This window comes from Phascolarctos cinereus, unplaced genomic scaffold (genome assembly GCF_003287225.1).
Source record: "Phascolarctos cinereus isolate Bilbo 61053 unplaced genomic scaffold, phaCin_HiC Scaffold_726;HRSCAF=1367, whole genome shotgun sequence".
In the NCBI taxonomy this organism is placed as follows: Eukaryota; Metazoa; Chordata; class Mammalia; order Diprotodontia; family Phascolarctidae; genus Phascolarctos; species Phascolarctos cinereus.
The window spans coordinates 425,015,071-425,042,535 of record NW_027556098.1 but is presented as its reverse complement, the minus strand read 5'-3'; the positions used below and the strand labels follow the sequence as shown (position 1 = coordinate 425,042,535).

At 50.7% G+C, this 27,465-nt stretch overlaps 1 protein-coding gene across 2 annotated transcripts; it reads right to left on the bottom strand.

Annotated features, from left to right (window-relative positions):
• Positions 1–424: 424 nt before the first annotated feature.
• Positions 425–27,465, bottom strand: LOC110197769 (uncharacterized). 2 transcript variants are annotated; one of them, XM_020971823.2, is made up of 5 exons: positions 27,184–27,465; positions 16,481–16,569; positions 15,981–16,107; positions 14,936–15,112; positions 425–11,053 (listed from the first exon to the last, which is right to left on the bottom strand). In XM_020971823.2, the coding sequence occupies exons 1-5, from the start codon at positions 27,221–27,223 to the stop codon at positions 9,735–9,737; spliced, it is 1,752 nt and encodes a 583-aa protein (XP_020827482.1). In that variant the 5' UTR covers positions 27,224–27,465; the 3' UTR covers positions 425–9,734. The 2 variants fall into 2 exon arrangements, with proteins under 2 accessions (XP_020827482.1, XP_078002539.1); XM_078146413.1 differs by lacking the exon at positions 27,184–27,465 and adding an exon at positions 26,962–27,167.

Sequence of the window (27,465 nt, the reverse complement as noted above, 5' to 3'; positions counted from 1 at the left end):
TGAGTCCAAGGGCTGGGCCCAGCTGAAGGCCTTTTGACCTTACTTACATTTATAAGGTTTCTTTCCTTTTTAAAAAAAAAAAAGATATATTTTGCTTTAATATAACCTACATTCCCCTCTGTATTTCTTTCCCTCCCTCCTCCCAGAGAGGAGGAATAATTATTTAAACAACACCTACTATGTGCCAGGCACTAGACTGAGCACTTTACAAATATCTCATTTGATCCAACAACCTTGCAAGGTAAATGCTATTTTACAGCTGAGGAAATGAGACAGACAGAAGTCAAGGGACCTGTCCAGGGTCCCACACCTAATAAGTGTCTGAGGCTGGACTTGAACTCAGATCTTCCTGTTCCAAACCCAGCGCCCCGTGCCACCTAGCCAGCCTATATAATGAACAAAGACATACGGTTTCTTTTCAATGTGAATTCTTTTGCATTTAATAAGGGCTGATCTTTAGCTGGAGACAACATTGATTACACTCATGATTCTCTTGTGCAGGATGAGCACCAACAGACAGTAGCCTCACAGCACTCACATTCAATCTCTCTCCAGCATAAATCATGTCAGTAATCCGTGAGCTGAAGCTGAATGCTCTGGACACCTATGGAGGTTCTCAGCATTGTGAATATTCTGATGTTCTGTAAAGGCTCGGCTGGGGCTGAAGGCCCTTCCATAATCCTGACATTCGTGCTTCCTGCCAGGCTGAGGTCCCTGCTGTCGAGTGGATTGCTCCCATGTTCCATATGTGTGCACAAGGCCTCCCTCTCCTGGGGGTTCTCCGCTATTGAAGGAGGTATGAGTTCAGGCTGAAGCTTCCCCCACGTGGATTCCTCCCATCTACAAGACCTCTCCACTAGAAGTTTTCTGATGTGAACATCTCCTAAAGGTCTATCCACATTCCTTACGGTGATCAAGTTTCTGCCTAGCATTAATTAGGTCCCTTATTCAAAATGGAAGTTCTAGCTTCACTCACAATTTCCCTCCCCTCTCTATAGGGGTCACAAAGGACTGTGTGGCAACAGGAAATATTCCCATGTCTATTATAATTCCATGACCTCAAGGCTCCTAAGGTCTCCCAAAAGGAGACATTTATGGACTCCCTTCCCAAATGAGGTTGTGTTTCCAAAGACAGTCATCTTCCTGAAACCACTTTGCTGGGAAAGGGATTTCCCAGAGTCTCTGCTGGAAAGTCTCAATTTCCTTCCATGACCCAATCTTCAGACACATCCTGTTAGAGTCTGCCCATTGGTGTCCCTGGGGAGGCTGCTTCTCCTGGATTTCAAGGTGGCTCCAGGTTATGAAGTCTAAAATCCCAGGCTGAAAGAAACTGGGAAAGAAAATCATTTGGATCTGTTACAAGGGACTTCGAAGGTCTCATCCAAGCATCGCCAGAATCGTCAATCATCACCCTCAGCCACACAGAGAGTTGGCAGCCCACAAGCAAATGCCACTTTAGGGGTCATCCTATGGGAGGTGGCCAGGTGCCTCCCGACTTCCTTCTACGGGACCTTTCCCAGTCCCCTCCTCTGCCAGTGCCTCCCCTCTGAGGGGACACAGTTGTTTGCACATTGTCTCTCTCCCTACCAGGGCATGAACTCTACTTGTATTTACCTCATTTATCCCCAGGACTTAGCACTGTTCCTGGCACACAAGAAGGGCTTAATTAATGCTTGCTCTATCTGTATGCACCTATGCATGTATGTGTGGTCTTCCTCAATACACTGTAAACTCCCTGGGGGCAGAGCTGTCTCACACCTGTCTTTGTATTCTGGTTCTAAGCACAACGCCTGGCACAGAGTGGGCACTCAATGGGAGCTTGCTGACGAACACTTTGTAGATGCCCTCCATCCAGCAACCCCTGGCTGCCTGTTAGAGCTCCCACCTTCACAGACAGCTGCTTGTTGGGACACCACCTACAGATCCCATGTTTATACCTCTTCCCCTTGTTCCAAATCTGACCCAGACCTTACTAGCTGTGTGACTTGAGGTGAATCACTTAATTCTGTTTGCTTCAGTTTCCTCATCTGTAGATGAGCTGGAGAAGGAAATGACAAAGTACTCAATATCTTTTTCCAAGAAAACACCAAAAAGGATCATGAAGAATCAGACACAGCTGAAAAATGACGAAACAATGCTCATGCCCACCAGATTAGCTAAGATATCAAAGATGGAAGATGACAAATGCTGGAAGGGATGTGGAAAAATGGTCATGGGGCAGCTAGGTGAAACAGTGGATAGAGCACCGGCCCTGGGTTCAGGAAGACCTGAGTTCAAATCTGGCCTCAGACACACAACACTTACTAGCTGTGTGACCCTGGGCAAGCCACTTAACCCCCATTGCCCAACAAAAAAAAAAAAAAAGGAAAAACAGGGTCACAAATGCATGGCTGGTGGGGCTGTGAACTGGGCCAGCCTTTTTGGAAAACAATTTGAAATTACACCCAAAAAACTATTAAACTATATATACCCTTTGACCCAGCAATACCACCACTCAATCCATACCCCAAAGAGGTCAAAGAAAGAAAAGGACCCACATGTACAAAGACATTTATAGCAGCTCTTTCTGTGGCAAAAAAGAACTAGAAAGTGAGGGGATGCCCATCAACTGGGGAATGGCTGAACAAGTGGTGGCATGTGAATGGGACGGAACACTACTGTGCTGTAAGAAATCCCCATGATGGGGATGGTTCCACAGAAACCTGGGAAGACCACTTGAACTGATGCAGAGCGAAGGGAGCAGAAGCTGGCCAGCGTACACTTAAACAGCATTTACAGACAAACGGAGGAGCTCTGGCATGACTGACCACGATTCCAGAGGACCCGTGATGAGACATACAGAATGCAGACTGAGACACATTTCTGTGGCTGTGGCCAATGTAGGGTTCTGCTTTGTTTGGCCGTACGTGTTTGTAACATTGATTGCGCTTTTCTAACACGCTTGATGGGGCTGAGGGGAGCAGAGATGGGAGGGAGGGAATTCAGATCTGAAAATGAAATAAAATTGAAAGAAAAAGCCACCGCCAAGAAAAGGCAAGAGGCAGGCAGGCGTGGAAGGCCTGTGGCGCAGCATGTGCACACACACGCACACATCATATACACATACACTCACACACTAGTGCATGCACACACCATATATACACCATAAACACATGTGCATGCATACAGACACCCCATACACAGACACACACACACACATACACACACACAGTCTCTGGGGCCAAGAGAGAACAGGTGTTTGTGCTGGGAACAAGCCCAGTTGGGTACTGCAGCTGTCCCCCCCGCTCTCAGTTCCCAACTCCCCAGTGGCAGAGCTCAAGGGTCATGGGGGAGGCTCAGCTCCTCAGCCGGGCTCAACCTCTGCGCCCACCCCCCCCAAGCTCGGTGCTTCACCACATCCCAGAATGTCACCACTTTCTTCAAACAGCCACCACATTCTGGCCACCCAAGTGGCTGCCCCCTATGTAGCCGTGGGGAGAGAAAGGATGTTTGGTGCTACAGGAAGGGGAAATGGGTGTAAAGGTGTCCTGGAGGGCAGGGGTGCGTGCAGGGAGAGGCTACATGGTGCTCATCATTGTCAGGATATTGAGGTTCTGTTCCACCTCTACAACTCATTTGCTGGGTATCTTAGGAAAGTAATTTCCCCTCTCTGGGCCTGTCCTCTCTAAGGACAATACTTTACTATAGGACAAGGAGGGCAGCAGCTTCAGTGTCTCCCTCACACATGGAGCTAGGCTGTGAGTGGGACAGCAGGAAGGTTCTGGAACTGCAGCCAGGGAACCTGGGTTCACATACCAGCTCTGCTGCTTTCTATAGACCTGTGGGACCTCAGGCAGGAATCAACAAACACGAAGCGCCTACTACGTGCCAGGCACTGTGCTGGATGCTTGGCCATTGACGCTGCCAAGCATGTCCCTCCACCTTCAGTTTTCTCATCTGCAAAATGGAGGGGTTGGCCTAGAGGGCCCTTATGGTCTGTGGTCCATAGTCTATAACCTGTGTGAGCCTGAGTCTTATTGTAGGGGGTGAGCTGGAGCACCTCCCATGCAGACTGTGCTGATTCCCCCCGGCAGTCTCAGAGTCACATGGGGCTCAGCAATGGAGCTGGCTGACTCAGGGGCCCCAAGAAGGGGTGATGCCACCCTCTAGACCTCTCTTCCTGCATCATGGCCAAGCCTCTGACTGCAGAAACAGAACGCTTGCTTGCTGGCCTCTGGGGCTTGAGGAGATCTCAAAGCCGCAGTCCCTCATTGGCTTTGTGCCTTTTCCCTAGAAAAGGTGACCAAGTGGAGATCCAAGATGGACACTGCCAGCCTTGAAAGCAACAAGTTGGGAACTGAGCCCTTCTAGGACAAGAGGAAGGCTGTAGGAAGCTGAGACCAGCCCTGCTTGGCCTGGCTTGCCAGAGACATGAACCTGGAGGGGTTTGTTAAGAAAAATGTATAATCAGCAGTCACACAAAACACTCCATGTTTGACTCGTTAGGTGCATAATGTAGTTCTAAGGTTTAAGGCTTTTTTAATATGCTCTCATGAGTCTTATGTAGAGGAAATAAATAGCTGTCCTATACCTGGTCTATACCATACACTAAATACTTTTCCCTACCCTCTTCTGGGAACATTCTAGACATGAGGCAAACCTAGGTTAAGTGATTCTCCCCAAAGCTCTTGGGTGGGGTGCAAAGAGCTAGAGAGTTTGAGACTGGAGCTGGACCTCTCAGCTCAGTCTAAAGCTGAGAGGAGCCCCCTTAGAGAGGAAGAAGGCAAGGGCTGTAGCCCTCCTGGCCTCACTGCTGTCATCCCCAAGAAGCTGACCAGGAATCAAGGAACTGGGATGACAGGCCTAAGTCCTAAGGAGAAAGGAGACCTCAGCTCACCTGGGCTCTGGCCAACAGGACCCAAGCTGCCATCCCATCCTTCTCTGGTAAAGGGCAAGACTCAGGGACAGCCAATCTGAGGGACGAGAGAGGAACTGTGAAGTCAGCTACACCTGGCTAAAAAATGTCCTAAGATGGGCGCCCCTAGACGTGCCCTTCCCATTCCCCACACAGACATGAGGAGGAGCTCCTAGGGTCAGAGAGCCCTTGGGAGAGCTTGGGGATGGTAAGAAAGGTCAGCATCACTTCCAAAAATCAGTCATATAAGCCAAGGGAAGGAGGAGGGGTGCAGAGAGAGGGCAAGAGTGAGCCCTGTACACAGCTTTGGGGATACCCACATCTCAGAGCTAGAAGGAAGGTTAAGAGCCATGAAGGACACAGGGATGGAATAGTCCAAGGGGGAGGAGGACCAGGACACAAAGCTCCCTTTTCTGTGTTATCTTCCCCCTTCAAATATAAGCTCTTTGAGGGCAGGGACTGATGAATTTGTTTGTATTTGTCTTTCTTAACACTTAACTGTCAGGCCCAAGTTTCTAGGTCGATTGATTGTTGATGTGGATTCCTAGATGGTCTAATTCTTCTAAGAAGCCTCCTCTCTATCTAAGCAATGGGGCCCCTCATCCTCAAAGCACCCTTCCCTCACAAAATCAAGTAAACCTAATGGTGTAATCATGATTGACAGAAGCTCATTTTTCATTTCTGAAGTCTGAATGGGCCAGGGGGAGCTTTCCCTCACACTGGCTTTTAGTTCTGCCATCTTCATTCAGCATCCCGTCATAAAGCTGCCTTTGGTTTCTGAAGTTTTCCCATTCCTAAATCTCTATGATGCAGTCAAATTCCACCAAATTCATACTCCAGATTGCTCAGCCATTCTCCCAACACTGGACTGGCTTCTCCAGCAATGTTAATGTGAATCTCTTTGTACCTACTCTGTACATACAGAGTCTGGGTCTTTACTCACTGAGATTCACCCCTTTTGGGATGTAAGAACATGAGCAATGACTGTGGGTCAAAGGATATGACAACTGCTAACTCTTCTCCCCTCACTCCAAACATTATTCCCCATTTGACTGCACTCCTGGACATCACAATCTTTGGAAACTCCTAGCCTTGCAAGATGAAATCAATTTGGAATCTCGCCCCTCCTCAGCTGCCCTTGAGAACCCTCCGTCCCTCTGACTGGAGAAGGTGTAGGTGGGCATTGGAGAGACCTCCCTCCCCAATCCTCTACCACCAGTGAGGACACTCGGAAATTCCCCTCATCATTTTCCACGTGGCTGCTTTCCAGGAACTCATCATTCTGCAAGGTGACATCAACTTTGTAACTCCCTCCTTTGCGCATCGCCCACCCTGGCTGCGGACGCCCCCATCAGGCCCCAGGGCCAGGCCCTGCCCCCCACAGGCCCCAGCCCCCCACAATTTGCAGCTTCTGTTTGTGTTTTCCTCTCCATTAGACTGAAAGCTCCTTGAGGACGGGGCCTGTCTTTCGCGCAGTGCCCAGGAGGTATCTAATACATGTTCAGTGACTCTGACGGCTCTCCAAAAACGTGGACCAGTGCATAGCCCCTTGAACAGTGACTCAGTAAGCCTATCTTCCTACAGCCCTCCCACCCTGAATCTTCTCATCTTTGCTAATCGGTGTGTGTGGCGAGACCTAGGAGTTATTTTAATATGTATTTCTCTGATGAAAATTTTTTCAAAATTAAGAGTCAGCATTTACATAGCACTTTAAGGTTTGCAATCCCATTTGATCTTTCACAACATCCCTGAAAGGCAGGTGCTACTATTATCATCCCCATTTTTACAGATGAGGAAACTGAGGCAGAAAGATGAAGTGGATTGTCTGGGTCCCTCAGCCACACAGTGCCTGAGGCCGGATTTGAACTCGGGTCCTCCCGACTCCACGGCTGGTGCTCGCTCCACTGCAGCGCCACCTAGCTGCCCCTTGGATATCACTCAATTCTTCCTCCCCCTTTTATCCCATTAAGATAATTCTGGCTGATCAGAACTAAAAGCTCTCACTTGATCTGACCACCTCCATTTGCTATAGAAGGTGGCGCAGTACACAGAGTGCTGGGCCTAGAGTCAGGAGACCCGAGTTCAAATACAGCCTCAGACATTTACTAGCCCTGTGACCCTGGGAAAATCACTTGGCCTCTGTTTGACAGTTTCCTCAACTATAAAATGGGGATCATAGTAGTACCTACCTCCCAGAGTTGCTGTAAGGATCCGATGAGATGATATTTGTAAAGTGCTAGTAGGTGCTCAGTAAACACTTATTCCCCTCCCTTCATGGCCAAAGTCCCGAGCGGGCCACCTACAGTCAGCATCTTCCCTTCTCTCTGCTCACTCTCTTCATTCTACAGTCTGGCCTCCAACCGCATCCCTCTCCAGTTACCAGCCACCTCTTTAACTACCAAATCTAACAGTGTTTCCTCAATCCTCATCTGTCCTGAACTCTCTGTGACGTCTGACGCTCACCAACTTTCCCGCTGGGATGCCACCTCTTCCGGGCTCCATGACACTACTACCTCCCGGTCCTTGTCCTGGCTGAGGAATCCTCAGCCTTCTCTGTGGCCTCCATGTCACACCTACTCACCCAAGGCTCCGTACTGCACAGTCTTCTCACTCTGCGTGATCGTATCTGGCGAGCTCCTCCGCTACAGTCTCTGTGCAGACAACACCCAGATCTCCGCACCCCGCCCTAGTCTCTTTCCTGAGCTTCGGTCACACCCTGACCTGGGTGTGCCAGAGGCATCTCAAGCTCAACATGTCCACAACAGATCCCCAAACCCTTCCCGGGTCCCCCAGCATTGCAACCACTTTGTCATGTTCACTCTCACTCACCCTATGGATCCAATCTGTTGCCCAACCTTGTTTTTACCTTCATAGTATTTCTCATATCTATCACCTGTCCTCACACACCGTCAAGCCTTAGTTCAGCTCTCATCCCTCCCTTGGACTACTGCAATAGCCTTTTGATTGGTATCCTCCCCACTCCAATCTATTCTCCTCTCAGCCTTCATAAAGTCAGTCTGACCATGTCACTCCCCTGCTCATAATCTCCATTGGCTCCCTATTACCTCCAGGATAAAATACAGCATCTTGTTTGGCATCTGAAGCTCTTCAGAGCCTGGTTCTTCCTGCCTTCCCATGTTTCTTCCCTTACATCTCTCCACACACGCTCCATTCCAGCTAAGTGGGCACCTTGCTGTTCCTCAAACAGGACACTCCAGGACTTTGCATTAGCTGCTTTTTGTGCCTGGAATACTGTGCCTTCTCATTGCTGCCTCTTGGCTTTTCTGGCTTCCTTCAAGATTCAGCTCGAATGCCACCTCACAGGGAGCCTCTGGCTGGGTGCCTTCCCCTCTGAGATGAATTTCCAGTGGCTCGGTGTCTGTCTTCTATGTCCCTAGCTATTTGCATGTTGTTTCCTCCATCAGAAGGAAAGCTCCCTGGGGATAGGGATTACTTTTCCCTGCTCATGTTTGACTTTCTCAGAAAGAATAAATGGAAGTCACTGAGTGCTCAACTCTGTGGGACAAGTTATTCTTGCATAGAAACCATTTTTATTTGCTTGTCAGTATATGGAATTTTTTCTTACTTTTTCTTCCATCATCAATGAGTAGTCTTCAAGGCACCAGACACAGGGTTCCCTGATAAGTGAACCTCCTGCAGTTTGCAAGATTCTTCAACTCTGAAGCACTAGACGTCCTTGACTATATTTCTTGATAAGTTAAAGTGGTGGCAGGAATGGGGGAAGATTCTTCTTTGACAAATTCCTGTGGACTCTTAATTCCAACATTTCCAGGCAATTGTTTTGTATGATTTCAAGAAATATGGTATTCAGGGTCTTTGTTTCTGGGGGTAGGGGGCAACCGTTTTCAGACTGGCTCACTAAGCTCCTCTCTAAGCTCATCTGCCGTATTCTACAGAGTTCTCAACTGTTCTTCTGATTTTGCTCTTTTACCTTTGTTCCAATATTTCTTGCTACATCTTAGCATTTTTGTGATCTGTTTCTGCTGTTCTCTTTTCATGGTATCCAGTCCTCTATTAACACCTTCTACCTTTTATTCTACACAGTCAGTTCTGTTTATCTTTTGAAATTCTTTTTTGAGTTCCAAATTTTCTCCTCACATCTTTTACTTTGATAAGATTCTCACCCTCTCTGGTGGTTCTAGTCTCATTTCTCAAGGCTAGATATTGCAGAGTAGTATCGTTCCTTTCTTCTGGGGATTTTTCATTGCTTTCTTTTCTCTCATGGTAGAGGATTTCTTTTTATTCACTCATTAGTTTGACCTCTCTGCTGACTTTTCTGCAAAGTTTTCTCAGTAATAATCTCTTTCCTCACTTCTCTTTATTGCATTAAAAAATATTTTTTGCTAAATTTCTTACTGTTTTGAGGTGGCAATGTGGAGTTAGGTATAGATAGAGTCACTTTATTCTTTCCCACATTTTTTACATTTGTAGCAATTCCCTCCAGGATGACTCCATGGGTGGTAAAGTCAGCTAGATCTTTGCCTGGAGGCTTTCCCAAATTTTCTGCCCTCTTAGGGTTATTGCCCAGGATGAACTGCATGATGTGCAATTAAACCTCACCATCATACTGAAGGCTATTCATTACATTTCCCTAGTGGATGAATGATTTGATGGAGTGAGAGTCTTCCTCTGACTAAAGGCCTTTCAACATTCATGGAATTCAGTTTCCCTCCAATATGAATTCTCTGATATAGACTAAAGTTTGAACTTTATATGAAGGGCTTTATACACTTCTCACTTACATAGGGGTATTTCTCCTCTAAAAATTCTTTCCTGAATAAGGGATGACTTGTGGCTGAAGGCTTTCATCTTTCATTTTTTAAGATTTCTCTTCAGTGTGGATTTGCTGGTGTTGAACAAGAGCTGAGCTCCAATGGAAAGTTGTCCCACATTTTTTATATTCATAGGGTTTCTCTCTACTATGAATTCTTTTATGTTTAATAAGGGCTGAGCTCTGGCTGAAGGCCTTCCCACACTGCTTGCATACATAAGGTTTCTCACCAGTATGAATTCTATAATGTTGAATAAGGGCTGAGCTCCAACTAAAAGATGTACCACATTCCTTACATTCATAGGGTTTCTCTCCACTGTGAATCCTTTCATGTTTAATAAGGGCTGAGCTCTGGCTGAAGGCCTTCCCACATTCCTTACATTCATAGGGTTTTTCTCCAGTATGAATTCTATGATGTTTAGTAAGGAGTGAACTAAAGCTGAAGGCCTTCCCACATTCCTTACATTTGTAAGGTTTTTCTCCAGTGTGAATTCTTTGATGATTAGTAAGGGCTGAGCTCCAGCTGAAGGCCTTCCCACAGTCTTTACATTTGTAAGGTTTCTCACCACTGTGAAGTCTTTGATGTTGAGTAAGGGCTGAGCTCCTGCTAAAAGCCTTTCCACATTCCTTACATTCATAAGGTTTCTCTCCGGTGTGAATTCTCTGGTGTTGAATAAGATGTGAGCTCCTGCTGAAGGCCTTCCCACATTCTTTACAATGATAAGGTTTCTCTCCAGTGTGAATTCTTTGATGTCTAACAAGATGTGAGTTCTGGCTAAAGGCTGTTCCACATTCATTGCATTTATAAGACTTCTCTCCACTATGAATTCTCTGGTGCTGAATAAGGTGTGAACTTCGTTTGAAACTCTTCCCACATTCCTTACACTCATAAAGTTTCTCTCCAGTGTGAATCCTCTGGTGTTGAGTGAGATTGGAGGCCTTTTCACATTGCTGCTCAAAATCATAAGGTTTCTCTCCCCTCTTGAGTCCCTGGTGTTGAATGAGGGCTATGTGGTAATGAGAGAGATTCTCATATACATTATAATTCCATGGTCTTGTGGGCCAGCAGATACTGTGACTAAAGCTTTTCTCAAGATCAATACAGGCATGGACTCCTTGCTGATTATGGATTCCCCCGGGGAGAAAAGACAATGGCGCCAAGCCTCTTTCCTGTAACATGAATTTCCCTGGAGGGTCCCCTGTAAGGCCTGCCATGTGCTTCCACACACTGAGGGCTTGGATAGGAAGCTCCCCTAGCAGGTGGTCCTTGGGAACACTCCCCCTGAATCTCTTCACTAAGGTTCTGCGTGATCCTCCTCCTCCTTTCTTTTGACATGACTCCTCATTCTCAAGTTTAATATTCCAGGCTGAAAAAAATAATGAAAACAAATTGAACCCAAGTTGTAAGGAACCTCTAGTAAAGGCTAGGCCAATGGGTCAGACTCAAATGGAAACAGATCCCTGCAGGCCACATATTGACTTGGAAAACCACAAATGAGCATTATCTCTATTGTGCTGTATTTGTATTTATTTTGTTACACCTTTCACAATTACATTTTAATCTAGTTCAGGATGCAGGGGTGGGGGAGATTTTGTTCTGCAAATTTGACCCATCTGGACTAGGTCATCCTTCACCCAGATCATAAATCCTACTAGTCTACTGAAAACTGGCAGCCAGGAAGGATAGACAATCCTAGGATACATTAAGAGGGATGCCGCTGAGCCCTAGAAAGGGGAGAGACTCAAGGTCCTGGGTTCCACCACATCTGAAGCAAGTACTGGGCAGAAATGACACACTGAAAGATGGCAGAGTGAAAAGGTAGTAGCTCTCACCCTCCCCTATCAATCTCTGAAAACCTGGAAAATATCACCCCAGAAAAAAAAAAACCCTGGAACAGCTGAACTAGAAGAAAGACAGGGAACACCAGTGCAGCAGCCCAGCAAATGGGTCTCCTGGTGCCTCAGCAAAAATAAGGGAAGCAGCACTACAAAGGGCCCCAGGCCAATAAGCACCCTGCAGCATTCATCTGAAAGGAGCTAAAGAAAGCAACCTAGGGTCTTCCTAAAGTCCCAGCCTTGCTGATTCCAACCCGATACCAGGTAAGCTGTCAGAACCCTACAGCCTCCAATTGTCAACCAGGAAGAGATCCTGAAGCCCAGGTGGTAGAGCAGGCAAATACCAACACCTGGACCTCTGAGTGACTCAGTGGGGGGGGGGGACCAGTGGAAACCAGCTCAGAAAACCACCAGGTGCCTTGGCACTCTACCACAAAAGAATCTCCCAGCACATTAGCAGAAATGAGGGAGGCAGCATTGCAAGGGGCCCCAGGCAGATAAACACCCTGCAGCACCCATCTAAAAGGAGCTGAAGAAAGCTAAAGGAAAGGAAAAGCAGGCAACCTAGAATTGCCTGAAAGTTCCAGCCTTGCTGATGCCAGCCCAACACAAAGTAAGCTGCCAGAAACCTATAGCCTGCAATTGCCAACTTAACAGGCCCCAACACACAAAGCCAGTGACCAAGACCTAGGCTCCCAACACAAGAAGCTTGGGTCAGTGCCCTCTGTTCCCTAGCAGGAGAGCTCAATATCTTTAAAGGCCAGGGAATAAAGAAACACCATGAGTAAAAGGAAACGTACCATAGATTCATATTATGAGAAGAGTGAAGATCAAAACAGAAATTCTGAAGAGGACAATATTGTCAACAAACCCACATCTGCAACATCAAAAGGGAATATGAACTGGTCTGAAGCCCAAAAAGCCTCCTTAGAAGAGCTCAAGAAGGATTTTAAAAGTCTAATGAGAGAGGTAGAAGAGTCCTTAAAAAATACAATTGGCCAATTGAAAAAAAAGTACACTGAAGAAAATAAATCCCTTAAAAACACAATTGGCCAATTGAAGAAGGAAGTACAAAAACTAACAAAAGAAAACAATCTGTTAAAAACTAGAATTGGACAAATGGAAACTAATGACTCTATGAGAGAGCAAGAATCAGTCAAACAAAAACAAAAAAATGAAAAAAATAGATAGATGAAAACATAAAATACCTCTTAGGTAAAACAACCGACCTGGAAAATCGATCCAGGAGAGACAATTTAAAAATCATTGGACTACCTGAAAGTCAGGATGGAAAAAAGAGTTTGGACAGTATCTTTCAGGAAATCTTAAAGGAAAACTGCCCGGAAGTCCTAGAACCAGAGGGTAAGGTAACCACAGAAAGAATACACCGCTCACCACCTGAAAGAGACCCCAAATTGACAACGCCAAGGAATATAATAACAAAATTCCAAAATTACCAGATGAAAGAGAAGGTGCTGCAAGCAGCCAGAAGGAAACAATTTAAATATTATGGAACCAGTTAAAAGACTGCAGGGCATGGAACATGATATTCCATAAGGCAAAGGAGCTTGGATTGCAGCCAAGGATCAACTACTCTGCAAAAATGAGCATGATTTTTCAAGGGAGGAGATGGATATTCAATGAAATAGGTGACTTCCAAAACTTCCTCATAAAAAGATGAGAGCTCAACAAAAAATTTGATCTTCAAGTATAAGATTCAAGAAAGACATAAAAAGGTAAATGGCACAGAAAGATACAAATTGTTGTTAATAAGGGCAGACTATTTACATCCCTACAAGGGAAGATGGCACTTGCAACTCTTGAGAACTGTATTGTTATTATACCATGTTAAAGGAGTATATATAAAGGGGGGTGGATATTAGTTGACTTTGATGTAATGATAAAAAAAAAATCTAATCAAGTGGGTTAAATGGATCCAAGTAAGTGGATTAATCTGATCTTAGAAAACTACTGAGAAAGAAGGAGGCAGACAAGGGTAAATTACATTGCAGGAAAGACAGAAAATCCTATTACAGCAGAGGGACAGAAGGGGCAGGGTGAGCATTGTTTGAACCTTACTCTCATCAGATTTGGCTCAAGAAGGGAATAATATAGTTGGGTATAGAAATCTAACTTGCCGTATGGACAGTGGGAGGAAAGGGGGGAAAGAAAAAGGAGGAGGGATAGAAGGGAGGGAAGAAGCAGTAAGGGCAAAGGGGAAGAAAAGGGAAAGGGATAATAGAAGGGAGGAGAGGCTGAAGGAGGCGGTGATCAAGAGCAAAACGCTAGTGAGGAGGGAAAAGGAGAAAGGAGAAAGAAAAGCATAAATGCAGGAAAAAGGATGGAGAAAAAGACACAGATAGTAATCATAGCTGTGAAGGTTAAATTGCTTTTTTTTCTCTTCTGTTGAGTTTTGTTTCCTCTTTCTGATGGTTCCTCCTATTGGTTTTAAATTTTACTTACAACTTCACCAATGTGAAAATATATTTAATAGGAATGTAAATGTATAGCCTATATCAGATTGTGCGCCATCTTGGGGGAGGGTGGTGGGGAGGAAGGGAGAGAAAAATTTTAAACTCAAAAAAATATGGAAGTGATTGTTGATAAATCAAAATAAACAAATTAAATAAATAAATATATAAATGAATGAATGAATGAAAAAGAAATATACAAGACAAAACTGAAAAAAAAAAAAGAAATGACACACTGAGAATGGTGAAGGACTTTGAGTCTGCCAGCTGTGGATGGTCTGGATGAGTTAAAGATGGACGAGTAGCCTAAAGAAAGAGCCAAAGGGACGCCCCTGGAGCCATCTTTGAGAACTTAAGGGGCCGTCACAGGGGAAGCCTCTGAGGAGTAGATTTGAGGGTGAAGTTCCAAAGAGGCAAATTTGGGTTTTAAACACAGGAAGCCTTGCTAGCCACTAGAACTATGCAGAACTGGAGCTGGCCATCTCCAGAGGCAGTAGGTCTTCTCTCACAGGACATCCTCAAGAAAGAGGTGGTGAACCATTTGGGCTCTGCTGTGAAGGGGATTCTGATGCAGACACCATAGAGCAGGGGTCCTTAACCTTGGGGCCTTGAGCTTTATTTTTAAATTTTTGGTGGCTGTATTTGGATATAATTAGCTTCCTTTGTAATATTATGCATTTTATTCCATGCAATTAAAACAGCATTCTGAGAAGTGGTCCATGGCTAAAGGGGTCTTCTCAAAGTAATATTCTTAAATAAATAAAATAAAATATATACCCTTACAAAGGAAACCAATTTCTTGTTATCAAAAAATTTTCTTTAAGTTCACAAACCACAGGTTAAGGACTCCTGTATTAAATGTATCAGTTACAAGCTGGATGGAAAGGCCCTGTGGTCCTTAAGGTGCTCCCCCATCCCACCCCCACCCTCCCCTACACCCACCTGTCCAGTCCCATCCTTCCGAGGCAGCTGGGCGGCTCCCCCTGGCTCCCGGCTCCCTGCTGAAGGGCCCTCCTGTGCATGCGCAGACACTGCCAGAGGCCCCTTCCTGCACCTCCCACACCTGTGGCTCTTCTTGTTCCAGCCGGGAGATCAGGTCTGGCTTGGCCTCCAGAAGCCCTGCTCATGGAAAGAAACCACAAAGCTCTGCATGTGCTCCTGGCACAAGGGTCGAGCTGCCCCAGAGTGCCAACCGCGTTAGACTGATGGGCAAGTGGGAGATGCCGGTCCGCGGAAAGCCAATGAAGCAAGACCGTTGTGAGCCAGAAAGGCCCCCTGGAGAGGGCCTGAGAAAATGCTCTACCCTACCCTTCTGCCAAGGTGGGAGACACTGGGTATGAGGCGGGGAATGCTGGGGATGAGGAGGGGGAGCAGGGACATGAGACAGGGATGCCAGGCACAAGGCAGGGGGATTATGGGTAGGGCATTTCATCCTGTCAGATGGGGCCTTGCCATTCTTTAGTTTTGTCCAGCTGTTTTATTTCTCTTTCTTTTTAAATCTGTTACAAGAATGGGTTGCTGGGGCAGGGTGATACCCACCGAGAGGGGCATATTTGGAAATGAATGTGATGTAAAAACATAAGCCATCCATATTTTTTAAGAACAATAAGTGACCATTTTATTTTTCTTGTCTTACAGCTACAGCCAATGATTCTGGAGTAGTCTCCTCCAGAGACCCCACACTTGGTCATAGTTTGGCCATTCTCTGGCTGGTTGACCTTGAGAACAATCACTCTCTCAGCGGTGGTCTCCTCCAGGACAAAATGCAGAGGCCGAAATGGCCGTGCCTAACACCTGTCAGCTGTGTAACTGGCCAGGGAATGACTCCAGTCCCTCTCCTAACTTGGGATGTGCATGGGGATGTGAAGAGAGGGGCAGGCACGCCTCCGGCCTCAGAACAACCTTGGCTGAGCCCCGTGGTGCCTCCTCAGTTCTCAGAGCTGCCTCCCTCAGCGTAGAGTCCACCACCCCACGGAAGGGTCCTTACCCAGCGACACCAGGTGCCTGTAGTTCTCCAGCATGACTTCCCTGTAGAGCTCCTTCTGAGAAGGGCAGAGATAGCCCCACTCCTCCATGTCAAAGTCCACTGCCAGGTCCCTGAAGGTCACTGATTCCTGAAACACCAAGCCCAGTCATACCCCTGGGGGCAGGGAGGGAGCCCTTGGCACTGGGGAAGGAACAGGGCAGACAGGAAGTGCATCTGAAGGTACATATCTGGAGGGACGTGACAGTGTGGCTGGAGCAGAGGGGGAGAGGCAGTCAGGACAGCTGTGCCCCAGGCCAGCAGCTCACTGTGTGAGGCTGAGAAGGCACTCTTCCTGGCCTGGGCCTGTTTCCAAAGTAGAGCAAAGGGCCTCACCCAGGAGTTCTCTAAGGGCCTTTCCTCACTATTTCTGAGTTGGAGGGAAACAGGCCTCGAGAAGGAAAGGTGTCTGTGGTCCAGGAGCTCAGAGGACACTCCTGGGGAGGAAGGAGACCCCGACTCACCTGCACGATGGCCAACACGCCCCTGGATGACACTCCACGCTCCTCTGGGCTCCCCTCCTGGGGAGGTACAAGATTCACAGACCTTATATCTGAGGGATGAGAGAGGAAAAGCTGTGAAGAAAGGGAGGGCGGCTTTTCAGGCCCCATCTCCCATCCCTGTGGCAGGCAGCTTCAGCATCTCCTGGTGTCCGAGACCTGCCATCTGAGGGAAAGTGCCAACTACACTGAACGTTAAGGGGGATGAGCTCCCCGTCGACTTATGGAGCCGCACTGTGCCGGGCACTGGAGAACAAAGCTGCCCATCCCTCAGGGAAAGGGTAATTCTCCTGGGGGGGGGGCAGAGGGGATGCACACAGCTAAATGAGTCACGAGTGTGGGGAAGGCCTTTGCCACACATATGCAAGGACGGAGTATGGCAAGGTTTTGTTGCCTGCTAGGTCCTCCCCTGCTCCCATTAATTTTTCATTGCATGAGACACTGAAGGAGGACTAGGGCTGAAAAACTGGGGAATGAGGGCAAGCCCAAAGAAACCTTGGCAGTTTGTTGGAAGCACGGCCTCCAAACTGATTCTGACTGGCGGCAATTCAACCACTAGGGCTTAAACAGAGATGCAAGGAATTTCTAACCCTAAGTCACAGTGAAGCCCTCAGACAGAGACCTTGTCCTTGGTGAAAAACAGGTTAAGTGACAGGCACTGCTTGGGGGGAGGGGGCTGTGTTTCAGTGATCCTCCAATGTGAGGAGGAGGCCCCAGCCAAAGATCCCTTCCTTTTTCTCTGGGCTGTGCTGCTGACTCAACGCCCCAGGGCTCTCTCCAGCATTCTGCCCCCTCCTCTATGGCTCCCTTTTACACGCTGTCTTTGTTTCTGCTGCTAGATGTGTTCCCAGGGGTCCGCACCATGCCTGGCACCCAGCCAAGAGTTTAACGGAGGCCTGTTGACTAACAACTTGGCTGGAATGGACGTCTCCCACCCAAGAAGATATTCTTGTCCCAGGAGCCAAGTGCTTTGGAACACAGCACAGACCAGAGTTAAGGTAGAAGGAGGAGGGGTGACAGAGACGCTACATGCATGAACCCCAGGTATGTACTGATGCAGATGCCTGGAGAGAAGGAATACCTGCAGAGCCTCCGTGTGAGCAACAAGCCAGGGACCTCCATCAGGCCAGGGGAATGGGGTGGGCAGGGCCTCAAGCCCCAACTCCTCCTCTGCTTCCTGTGATTGTCAACCTCCAAAGAGATGAAGGTCCTCCCCAGACTCCCAGCCTCCTCCCTTCTGCCCTCCCACTCCAACAAGGCATGGCTTCTTCTGACCTCCCGGTCCACCGTGACACCCGACACAGAGGGCTAGCTGGAGCTGTCCTGCCTTCATGGAGCCGATGTTCTAGCAGGGGATGACACCCGGACACAAAGGGCTAGCTGGCATGTGCAGAGATTGGGAGGCTATTGTTTTGTTTTTTAGGAAAGTGCTTCACACATATTAGGTCATTTGGTCTTCACTAGAACCCTGGGAGGTAAATGTACTACCACCCCTCCCCAGGGTCAGCAGTAAGGCAGTATCTGAGGTGGGATCAGAACTCGGGTCTCTGTGACTCCAGTCCAGCCCTGCATCCACAGTGCCACACACAATACCTATACAGAGTAAACGCAAGGCCTTTCAGGCGGGGGATGGGGTCTTTCCTCTCCAGGAGGGGGAGGAGCTGAGGTCTCCCTCTCCACTGCCTGCTCCCACCTTCTTCCCAGTGTCCCCATCACCAGATTCTCTCCCTGACCACCAGCCCTGGGGTGCTTTGCCCTTTTTTCTCAAGGGCACCTCAGTCCTGGCTTAGGGCTTTGTCTCCAACCCTAAGCTGCCTCCTGCATGGAGGCAATTTCTTTTACTCACAATGCCTCACACTCTTGCTCTAAAGATCAAGAAAAACCTCATTTCACTTTGGTGCCTCTCAATCAGGACTCCCCCTCACCCACCGGGCCTCCAAGACCGAAGCGGCATAGAGCCACGAGTCGGCACCACCAGGAGGCCAAAGGCAAAGGAGAGGAAAAGTCCCATAGGACAACTCGGGAACGCCGCGACAGAGGAAGGTGCAGAACTCAGAGAAAGCCGTTTTAGGCCTGCTGGCCTCTGACACATACTGGCTTATGTGACCCTGGGCAAGTCACTCACCTCTCTGGGCATCAGTCACCTCCTCTGTAGAATGGGGACGATAGGCTTGTTGGGAAGCCTTTGGCAGGCCTTGAAGCAGGGAGACGTGCTAGCTAGCTGGCCACTGTGCCCTTCCTAAGGCTCCTCCTGTAACACCGCATTTCCACAGTGCGCAGACAGCGCCTGCCAGAGAGGCTGGGAGCTCCTGCTGGGCCGGGGCTCTTCTGCCTTGGTCACTGAGGCCCTGGCACCCAGCCTACACCCGGGACGCTGTGGCCCCTTAACAAAGGATGCTAGGAAAAGGAAGGAGAGGCAGAGGGGACAAGGGCACACCTCAGACCGTGTGCATGAGATTGGGGTACAGAACAGCAGGGGCCCTGGAGGGGAGGGGGCACTGCCTCCTTTGGGCCTTGGGCTGCCTAGCGGCTCAGAAAAGCCAGACTGGGGGCAGGGGGGCAGCTAGGTGGCACAGTGGATAGAGCTCCAGCCTTGGAATCAGGAGGATTTGAGTTCAAATCCGGCTTCAGACACATAACACTTACTACCTGTGTGACCCTGGGCAAGTCACTTAACCCCACTGCCTAACAAAAACCAAAAAAAAGAAAAGAAAAGAAAAGCCAGACAGGACACTCCCTAGGCGGCCTGGGCTGGTAAAGGCCAGATGAGGAGCTGGGACCAAGGTCCAGTTTTTAAAGAGAGGTCAGGGTTTTACGAAGGGAAAAGCGACTTTCTCAATCACAGCCTTGAACACTCCTTCCTGCGAGCTGGCCACCAACGGGTGGTTATGGAAGGTTTTCAGAGGAAACCGAACTGATAAAAATAAGGAAGGCCCAGAGGGCCCAGATCCCCATAGCTCCAAAGTCCTGCCACCCACCCATCACCCTGGCCACGATGGCAGGCCTGGAAAAGCTCAGCAGAAAGAGGGCAGGACAGGGTAAATGTGCATCATCAGGAAAATCAGGGTCAGAGAAACTGAGGCCCAGAATGAAGGGGCTTGACCAGAGTCCTCCAGGTGGTCAGCATCGGGGGCAGGATCCAACCCCAGGTCCTCAGCCCATACTACTCGCTCCCCTGGGTACCGAGTTAGTCTAACCCCACGACTGGGTTAGACCCCCAGGAAAGGACCAGAGACCGGCCCTTGGTGATGGGCCTTGGAGGAACTGAGGCAGCCTCGAAGAGCCTCCCTGAGGTTGTACCTGGAGTCTGGGATCCAGGCCCACCTTGAAGACTGGAGAGCAAGGCAGGCATCTGTGAAAGAAGAGGGGTGGCCTTGGTGGGCTCAAAGGTTCCTTCCACCTCTGAGTCTGTGTTCCTATTGCTGGGGGATGGGCAGTGTGGCACAGTGAACAGAGCCATCTTCAAAATCGAGAGGACCTGCATTCAGGTCCTGCCACGTGCCGGCTGTACGACCTTGGGTAAGTCTCATAACTTACCAGCTTCTTGCTTGGGGCTGAGTTGCAGAGAAGGTACCGACCTGCTCTGGTAGAGGAAATCACAGGCTTGGGCACTGCCTTAATGTCGCCCTGGCCCCTCTTCCACTCAGGTGACAGTGACTTTCCTAACGCCGGGTCCAACCAAGTCACCCCCTACTCAATAACCTCTGGAGGCTCCCTATTGCCCTGGGATCACACCCCCTACCCCGAGGCCCTTCACGCCCAAGCCGCCCTGCTTCCCCCCCCCCACTGCCCCCCCCAGCCGATGATCCAGCCGGCCCACCTCCTGCTCCTCATGTGGGCCCCCCAACCTGCCTTTTCTCTGGCCCTTCCCACCTCCTCCTCATTTCTGCCTCCTGGCTTCCCAGCTCTCCACAGGTACAGGAAGCCTGTCCTGGTGCCCCTTCCCTCTGAGAGGACCCCAATGCACCCTGGCTATCGCTGGTCCATACTGGACTGGGGGCCTCGAGGGCACAGACTGGTGGGTTTGTCCTCCTCTTTGTATCCAAGCATGAAGTAGGTGCTTAATAAATGGAGGGGGTGGGGGAAGACAGGCACTTTGTGGGACTATTGGAGGTGTCTAGTTTTCTAAATAAAATACTAATCTAAACATGAACGTGGGAAAGCTTGAGGTGGGGCTCGTGCTTTGATTCAGCAGCTCCTCTGCATGGGGTGCCAGGCCACACACTGGGGAAAAAAAGTGAAAAACAGCAGCCAACCGTCAGAGAGCACTGAGAGGTCTGTGGACCCTCAGAGAAGTAAGGGACGGCCTGGGCCAGGGGCAGCTGGGGGGAATCTCAGTCCCACCCGGCCCCTTCAAGCCTGCCAAACCGCCCAGAGGTCAGCACCCCCTTGGAGGCCAGAGAGGTCCACGGGCCCCCTCCCCGTCCTGGTTCTCTCTTTCCCCCTCCTGGTTCTCTCTTTCCCCCTCCTGGTTCTCCCCCTCTCCCTCTTGGTTCTCCTCCTCCCTCTCTGACTGCTCCTCCATCTCCTTGGTGGGGCCTTTACCCAGGGTTCACCACTAACAGCAGCTGTTTCCTTAAGGTCCTGGACCCCCTCCTCTTCTCCCTCCATATGACTTCTCTTGGGGATCTCATTGGCTGCCATAGATTTCATGGCCATCTCTATGCTGAGGGCTTTCAAATCGACTTTCCCTCCTGCTTTCTCTTGGCTGACCTCCAATGTCTCAGACATCTCCAACTGGAAGTCCAGCAGACATCGCAACTCAACGCATCTGAACCAGAGCTCATCTTTCCCCCAGGCCCTCCCTTCTGCCTATCTTTCCTGTTACTACAAAGGGCACCCCCATCCTCCCCATCCCCTGGGCTCCCAACCCAGGGGTCATCCTGGATGCCTTATCCTCTCACCCCCATGTCCAATACGGCGCTAAAGCCCATCGATTTCACCTCGGCACCATCTCTCCAATACGCCCCCTTCTCTCCTCTGCTGCTGCTACCCACCTGGGACAGACCCTCATCGCCTCATGCCTGGACAATGGCCATAGCTGCTGGGGGTCTACCTGCCTCCGGTCTCCCCCCACTCCAGTCAATCCTCCTCAGAGTGATCTTCCTAAAATTCAGGTCTGACCAGACCCCCTACGCCCACCCCAAAACTCCAGCGGCCCCTCCCTATTGCCCCAGAATCAAACACAAAGTATTTGGCACTCAAAGCCCCCCAACCTTTCCAGTCTCCTTACACCCACCCCCCAGCACACACTCTTCCATCCAGTGCCCCCAGCCTCCTGGCTGTCCCAGCTCTCGCTCCCGGCATTCTCTCTGGCTGTACCCTAGACCCGGACTCTCTCCGCTGCTCCCACTACTGACCTGCCCGGCTTCCTCCAAGTCTCCATGAAAGCCCCCTCCACAGGAAGCCCTCCCCAGCCCCCACTTCCAGCACCTGCCCCCATTAATGATCTATTTATTCTGTTTCAGGCTCATCTGCACATATTCCGTGCCTGGCTGTCTCCCCCGCTGGACTGTGAGCTCCTGGAGGGCAGGGACTGTCCTCTGCCTCTCTCTGCATCCCCAGCTCTTAGCACAGCACAGCGCACAGTAGGTGCTCAATCAGTGCTTGTGGACGGGCAGACAAAAATAGAGCAGATGGTGTACAGAGGGCCCACCCCTTACGTGGGTCACACTCACTGGATTTCAGAGAGAGAGGCTCAAACACATACACACATGCATGTACACATCACACACATGCGCACATGCACTGCACATACACACACACACGCCCTCCTGACTTGCCTCCATCACACAGCTCACCACGGGGGGGGGGGGGCTGGAAAAAAGGCCCTCACTTCCTCTACCACAAGTAGCTTAAATGACAAAAAGTGGAGCCATGGTGGGCAGAGGCCTGTGCTCGCTGGGGACGTGGGCCCAGGAGGGAGGGAAGGTCCTCAATGGCCTTCTCTATCCTGAAGCGTTAGGGGTCCCACAAAGCCCTCGCCTTTGCCCGGGCTTGGTGTATGGGATGGGGAAGTGTGTGTGCCCAGGGCACAGCCACCCTCCTCTCACTTCCAGGAAGGCCAGGACCAGCTGTGCCCCATATAATATTCCTGGATATTACAGGTTGTGAGGAGGGAGGATGGGGAAGAGGCTAAGGCCGTCCGGGTGCAGCCAGTCTGTCCAGCGGTCATCACTCTGCCCCAGACCAGCTCAGAGCAGCCCCTGACTCCCCCTTGACACCCTGGAACACACAGACGGTGTGTGTGCGTGGGTGTGTGCCTCCCTGTCTCTGCCTCCTCATCCAGGGCCAGATGAGATGGCAGCTGAGGGGCATTCTCACTCCCACGCTCTGGGACCATGGGAGCCCCTCTACCCACACTGTCATGCTGGCACGAAGGAAGCCCTGGCATAGGTGAGACGCCCTTGCTTGGCATTATGTCTCTAGCAAGCACGGCCTCCAGAATCCTCCCTTGCAGGACGAGGCTGGCCTTCCCGCCAGCTCTAAGGCCACAAGCCAGGAATACTGACCTTGAGTCTGGGAGAGACGGGCCTGAGCCAAATGGCCAGACCTTGGGGCCAGGCTGAGAAGTGGGCCTCCCCCGGCATACCCTGGGTCACAGAGGTAGGACAAAAAAATGGCAGAGCCCGGCCAGCTGACCCACAGGCACATCTGTAAACCCAGACTCGGCAGGCCCCTGAGCAACAGAGAAGCTGCCAGGCTGAGAGACTCTCCGCCCATTGCCCCAGGCAAGGCTGGCTCATGGGATAGTGGATGGGGAGTCCCCCTTCCCTCCCTCGTGTGGCCCCCACCCCATCACTGCGGGGGTCCTGGAAAGCGCCCATCACCCTCCCACATCTCCCCCTGTATCCTTCCCTTGGACCCAGCCGGGCTCCTTTCCTTTAGGGAAAAGAGAAAGATCCCTTTGGTCTTGCCACCCCCAGCAAGGACCCACATCACTTATCTCCTCAAAGACAAATTTGTGAAAGGGTTCCTTGTCCAGGGCCTCCAAATCCCCGTGGCTCCCCCACCCACTCCTCAATCTCCTGGGAATCAGCCTGGTCTCAACCACTGGGCTGAAATAGCCCTTTTCAAGGTCCCCAAGAACTAGACCTCACGGCCACCCTCTCAGTGGCTTCTTCTGTGTTCCCGGGGCTCCCCCCCTGCCTCTCTGTAGCTACTGCCCACCCCAAAGCCTCTGACTTCCACCTGCTCCCCTCGGCTCCCACGGCCCCTCTACTCTCTCCTGCTTCTCCCCCCTCCTCTCAGACCATCCCCCCTTTCTAGTTCTCCCCCCACTTCCCAGACCACCCCCTCACTGGTTCCCCCCTACCTCTCAGACCACCCCCTTTCCTGCTTGTTCCCTCCCACCTCTCAGACCACGCTCCCCTCCTGCTTTCCCCCCCTCCCCTCAGACCACCCTCCTTCCTAGTTCCCCCCTCACCTCTCAGTCCACCCCTTCTCTAGCCCTTCCAAAGCCTCCTCATCCTCAGTCTACTCCCTTGAACCCAGATGTCCCCCAAGCTGCTATCTTGGACCTACTTCCTTTGTCTCCTTGGCAATGGATGTATCAGAAAGAATGCTGGAGGACGCCTCAGCAGGCCAGCTGTCCAAGCCCAGTTCTGCCTACTGCGAGTTGAGCAACTTTGGACAGGCCCTCTCCCTTGCTAGGGGCTAACAAGAGCTTTAGGATTCACAACAACCTAGAGGAAAAACCATCAGAAAAATAGGGAAAAAAGAAGGAAGGGGGAGGAGCTCTTCCAGGCCTTAAATTACAATCAGCTGCAGTCACCAAAATCATTTAATATTGGTTTAAGAAACCAAAGAAGTCAATCAGTAAGCAGACCAGACAAGGAAGAATCAGAAATAACGGAACTGGATAACTCAGGGCTCAGGAAACTGGGAGCACCCATTACCTAGGAAAGGGTTCCCTGATCTGACCAGAACTGCCCAGAATACTGAAAAGCAGTCTGGCGGAAACTAAGTTTAGACCAACACTTAACACTACGTGGGTAGATAAATTCAAAACGATCATGGGTCCTGAACACGAAAGTTGAGACCATGAAAGAAGAAGAGAAGCAGATGGGGGGGGGGGTCTTCCGCAGCTCCAGCAAAAGGATGAACTCTCACCTAAACACGGGGCGGCAGCACCAAGACGTCACTGAAAAACCTCGACCCAGACAAAATGACGGCACGGGCTAAGAAAAGCAGCAGGTCACCTGGGAAAACCTGCATCAAATACCAAAAACAAAACCCTGGGGTCTGATGATCCAGGACAGGCAACTAGCAGAAATATGGGAGACCAAAGGCCATGTGCCGACAGAAATGTCGTACAACCAGTTCTTAGAAGAGGAATTTCAAACTCCTATAAACCAGAGAAAAAACCTCCCAATCACTAATGACAAAAGAAACACAAATCAGAACAACCCGGACAAACGGGCAGAGGTGACAAAGGCCAGGGAGAGTCGCTGATGGCTAAGGAAGCTGCAGACATGCAGGCGCTGTGCACGGAATGAGAACGGCCGGCGGTTCTGGAAATCCAGGTGAACTCCAAGAAGCCAGCTACTACCACGTCCATGTCCTTCGACCCAGAGATTCCACTGGCAGGCACCAAGCAGATGCCCACTGACCGCAGAACAGCTCAGCAAACTGGTCCATATAGAGAATGGGATGCTCCCATATTGTAAGAAACACGGCTGGGACGAAGAAAGAGAAGTAGGAAGCAGAACGACACCAAAACTACTGGAGTGAAGCCCCTGAGAGGCCGGGAGAAGGGGCCGCTTCTTGTGAGAGGCAGTGGTCTACGGGTGTGGAACACTAACTCTCCCCAGCCTTTTATCCCTTTATTATAAGGGACAGGAAGGAGGTGGTAAAACCCAAAGCTATCGCTAAACTTTTATTTTACATCTCTAAGGATTTCTAGCACACCTCAGGGCTCTTGCCCTGGAAGCCAGGGACCTTTGTCCCCTGAATCCTGCACCCTCCTTTGATTAATCCCAGCAGCCTTTCTTTCCTCCTCACCAAGCTTCAGATGGACAGCCTCCACTACGGTCCAGCTCTGGTCACTCATTGTGCCCAGGAGAGGACCCTGGATCGTCCAAGGCCAGCTCGTGAGGTCCTCTCAAGCACAGAAGGCCGCCCTGAGCACACACGTGGCTCTGGGGAGGCTCTCCACCAGAAGGCGGGCCATGCTCTGGAGGGCATGCCCATGCCGGTGAAGTCACAGACGTTCTGAGACAATCAGCTACGGATGCCCTTTGGCGGACGATGCATCGAGTCTTACAGGCTATCTGGGCACTCCTCAGAGAGGTCTAGGCACTCCCTTGGCCACCTCCAACTGGTCTGCCCACCTTTCCCCTCTCTGCGAAGATGCCCAAACACTCTTCCTGCCAAGGCTCCCCTCTGCCTCCAGGAAAAGTGCTTAGCCTTGGCACTTCAGGCCCTTCCTGCTCCAGCCCATTCGCAGGGCCGGCCCCTCAGCCTCTGCACGGGGGCCCCCGTGCCAGACGGCCCTCCCTGAGCTCTCTCCCCTTCGAGGCTCCACTCAGAGAGCATCCTGGGAAGCCTCCCCTGACCCCCTTCCCCTAGGCGAGCCCTACCCCTGCCCTCCTCAAAGGACCCTGGATTTGCCCGTGTGCTCGCCGCTGCCTCCCTCTAGGAGAAGGCTAGCTCCCACCCTTCCTCGTCTGACATGTAGGAGACACAATGAGATGGGAAGTTCTAACAGGAAGAAATGGAGTAGGGCCACTCCAAAAAGCAGCGGAAAAGTGGGAGGGAATAAGTATTTATAGAGTGCCTATGGTATGCCGGGTGAAGCACTTTACAATGCTATTCCACTTGAGAGAGGACAGAACGGGGGTTGTGTTGGGGGCCCACAGAGCAGGTGAAGACATCTGGGGGGAGTGAAGCAGAAGTGGGATGCAGAAGGCCCAGCACGCTCTCCAAGGACACCGGGCAGGTCCGGACCACAGATCCTCGTTTTAGGAAGGATACTGACCAGCCAGAGAGCCGGGAGCAGAGCAGGAGGCTGGGGCCACGGAGGAGGAGGAGCCTGCAGCCGGAGAAGACCTGGGCAGAGCGGGTTATGAGGGTCCTCTGCTCACTACCTCCAGGCCAGAGGGCACGCAGGCAGAGGAGCTAGAGCTGCTCAGCAGAGACCCCAAGGCAGAACCAGCGCCAATTTGCGGGCATCTCCGCACCGAGATGGGAGCTGTTCACATCCGAAGCAGTGAGCTCCCTGTCCCCAGAGGTCTTCTAGGCTGGATGGCTACTGGCAGGGCAGACATGTGAACCTTCGTGTCCTGGATCCTGCTCTCTCCTAACCACTCAGGCGTGGCTAGACTTTCCCCTCTAACTTCCAAGAGTCCTGGACTCTCAATGACATTTTAAAACCCCCGGGGTGGGCGACAAATGACACGGTCTCCCGCCCACATCACGCTCACCCCTTAACTAGACCACCTTACCCATCAGACAGATAGTGAGGTCCCCGTCTCTGGTGGTGTTCAGCCGTCCAACTCGGGGTGCAGTGGGGGTACTGCGCCAGACACGCGTGCCCCAGCACACTCGCTGCACTCACACAACCGCCCACGGGGCAAACGGGCACCCAGCAGCGTGGACACGCGTGCGCACGCGCATCAGTTCACCCTCGCAGGTACTCACACCGACCCACAGCCACTCCCACCTACCAAGGGACTGCAAGCACAGGGACAGGCAGCACCAGAGCATCCACGAGGCCGCCTCGCAAGCCTACAGCTCCTCCGGCCCCGCCCCTCCATGACCACGCCCCCTAGCGGGCCCGCCCTCTCCCAGGCCTCCTGCGGATCCGCCCCGCCCAGCCTGGGACAAAGGCCGCATCCCTCTGGCCCCCCGCTGTGAGCACAAAAGCTGCGCCTGCGCACTGCGCACCTAGCCCCCCCGGGGCGTCGCTTCCCAGAGACCTCCACGGCGGCGCCTCTTTTTCATACAGG

Excerpts from the sequence above, each read along its gene's own strand:
- LOC110197769 (XM_020971823.2), bottom strand. The coding sequence starts at position 27,223 with ATGCTCTGGTGCTGCCTGTCCCTGTGCTTGCAGTCCCTTG. Across the intron at positions 16,570-27,183 it reads CCTGTGCTTGCAGTCCCTTG|ATATAAGGTCTGTGAATCTT; the intron begins GTAGGTGGGAGT and ends CTCATCCCTCAG. Across the intron at positions 11,054-14,935 it reads GGAAGGATGGGACTGGACAG|CCTGGAATATTAAACTTGAG; the intron begins GTGGGTGTAGGG and ends TATTTTTTTCAG.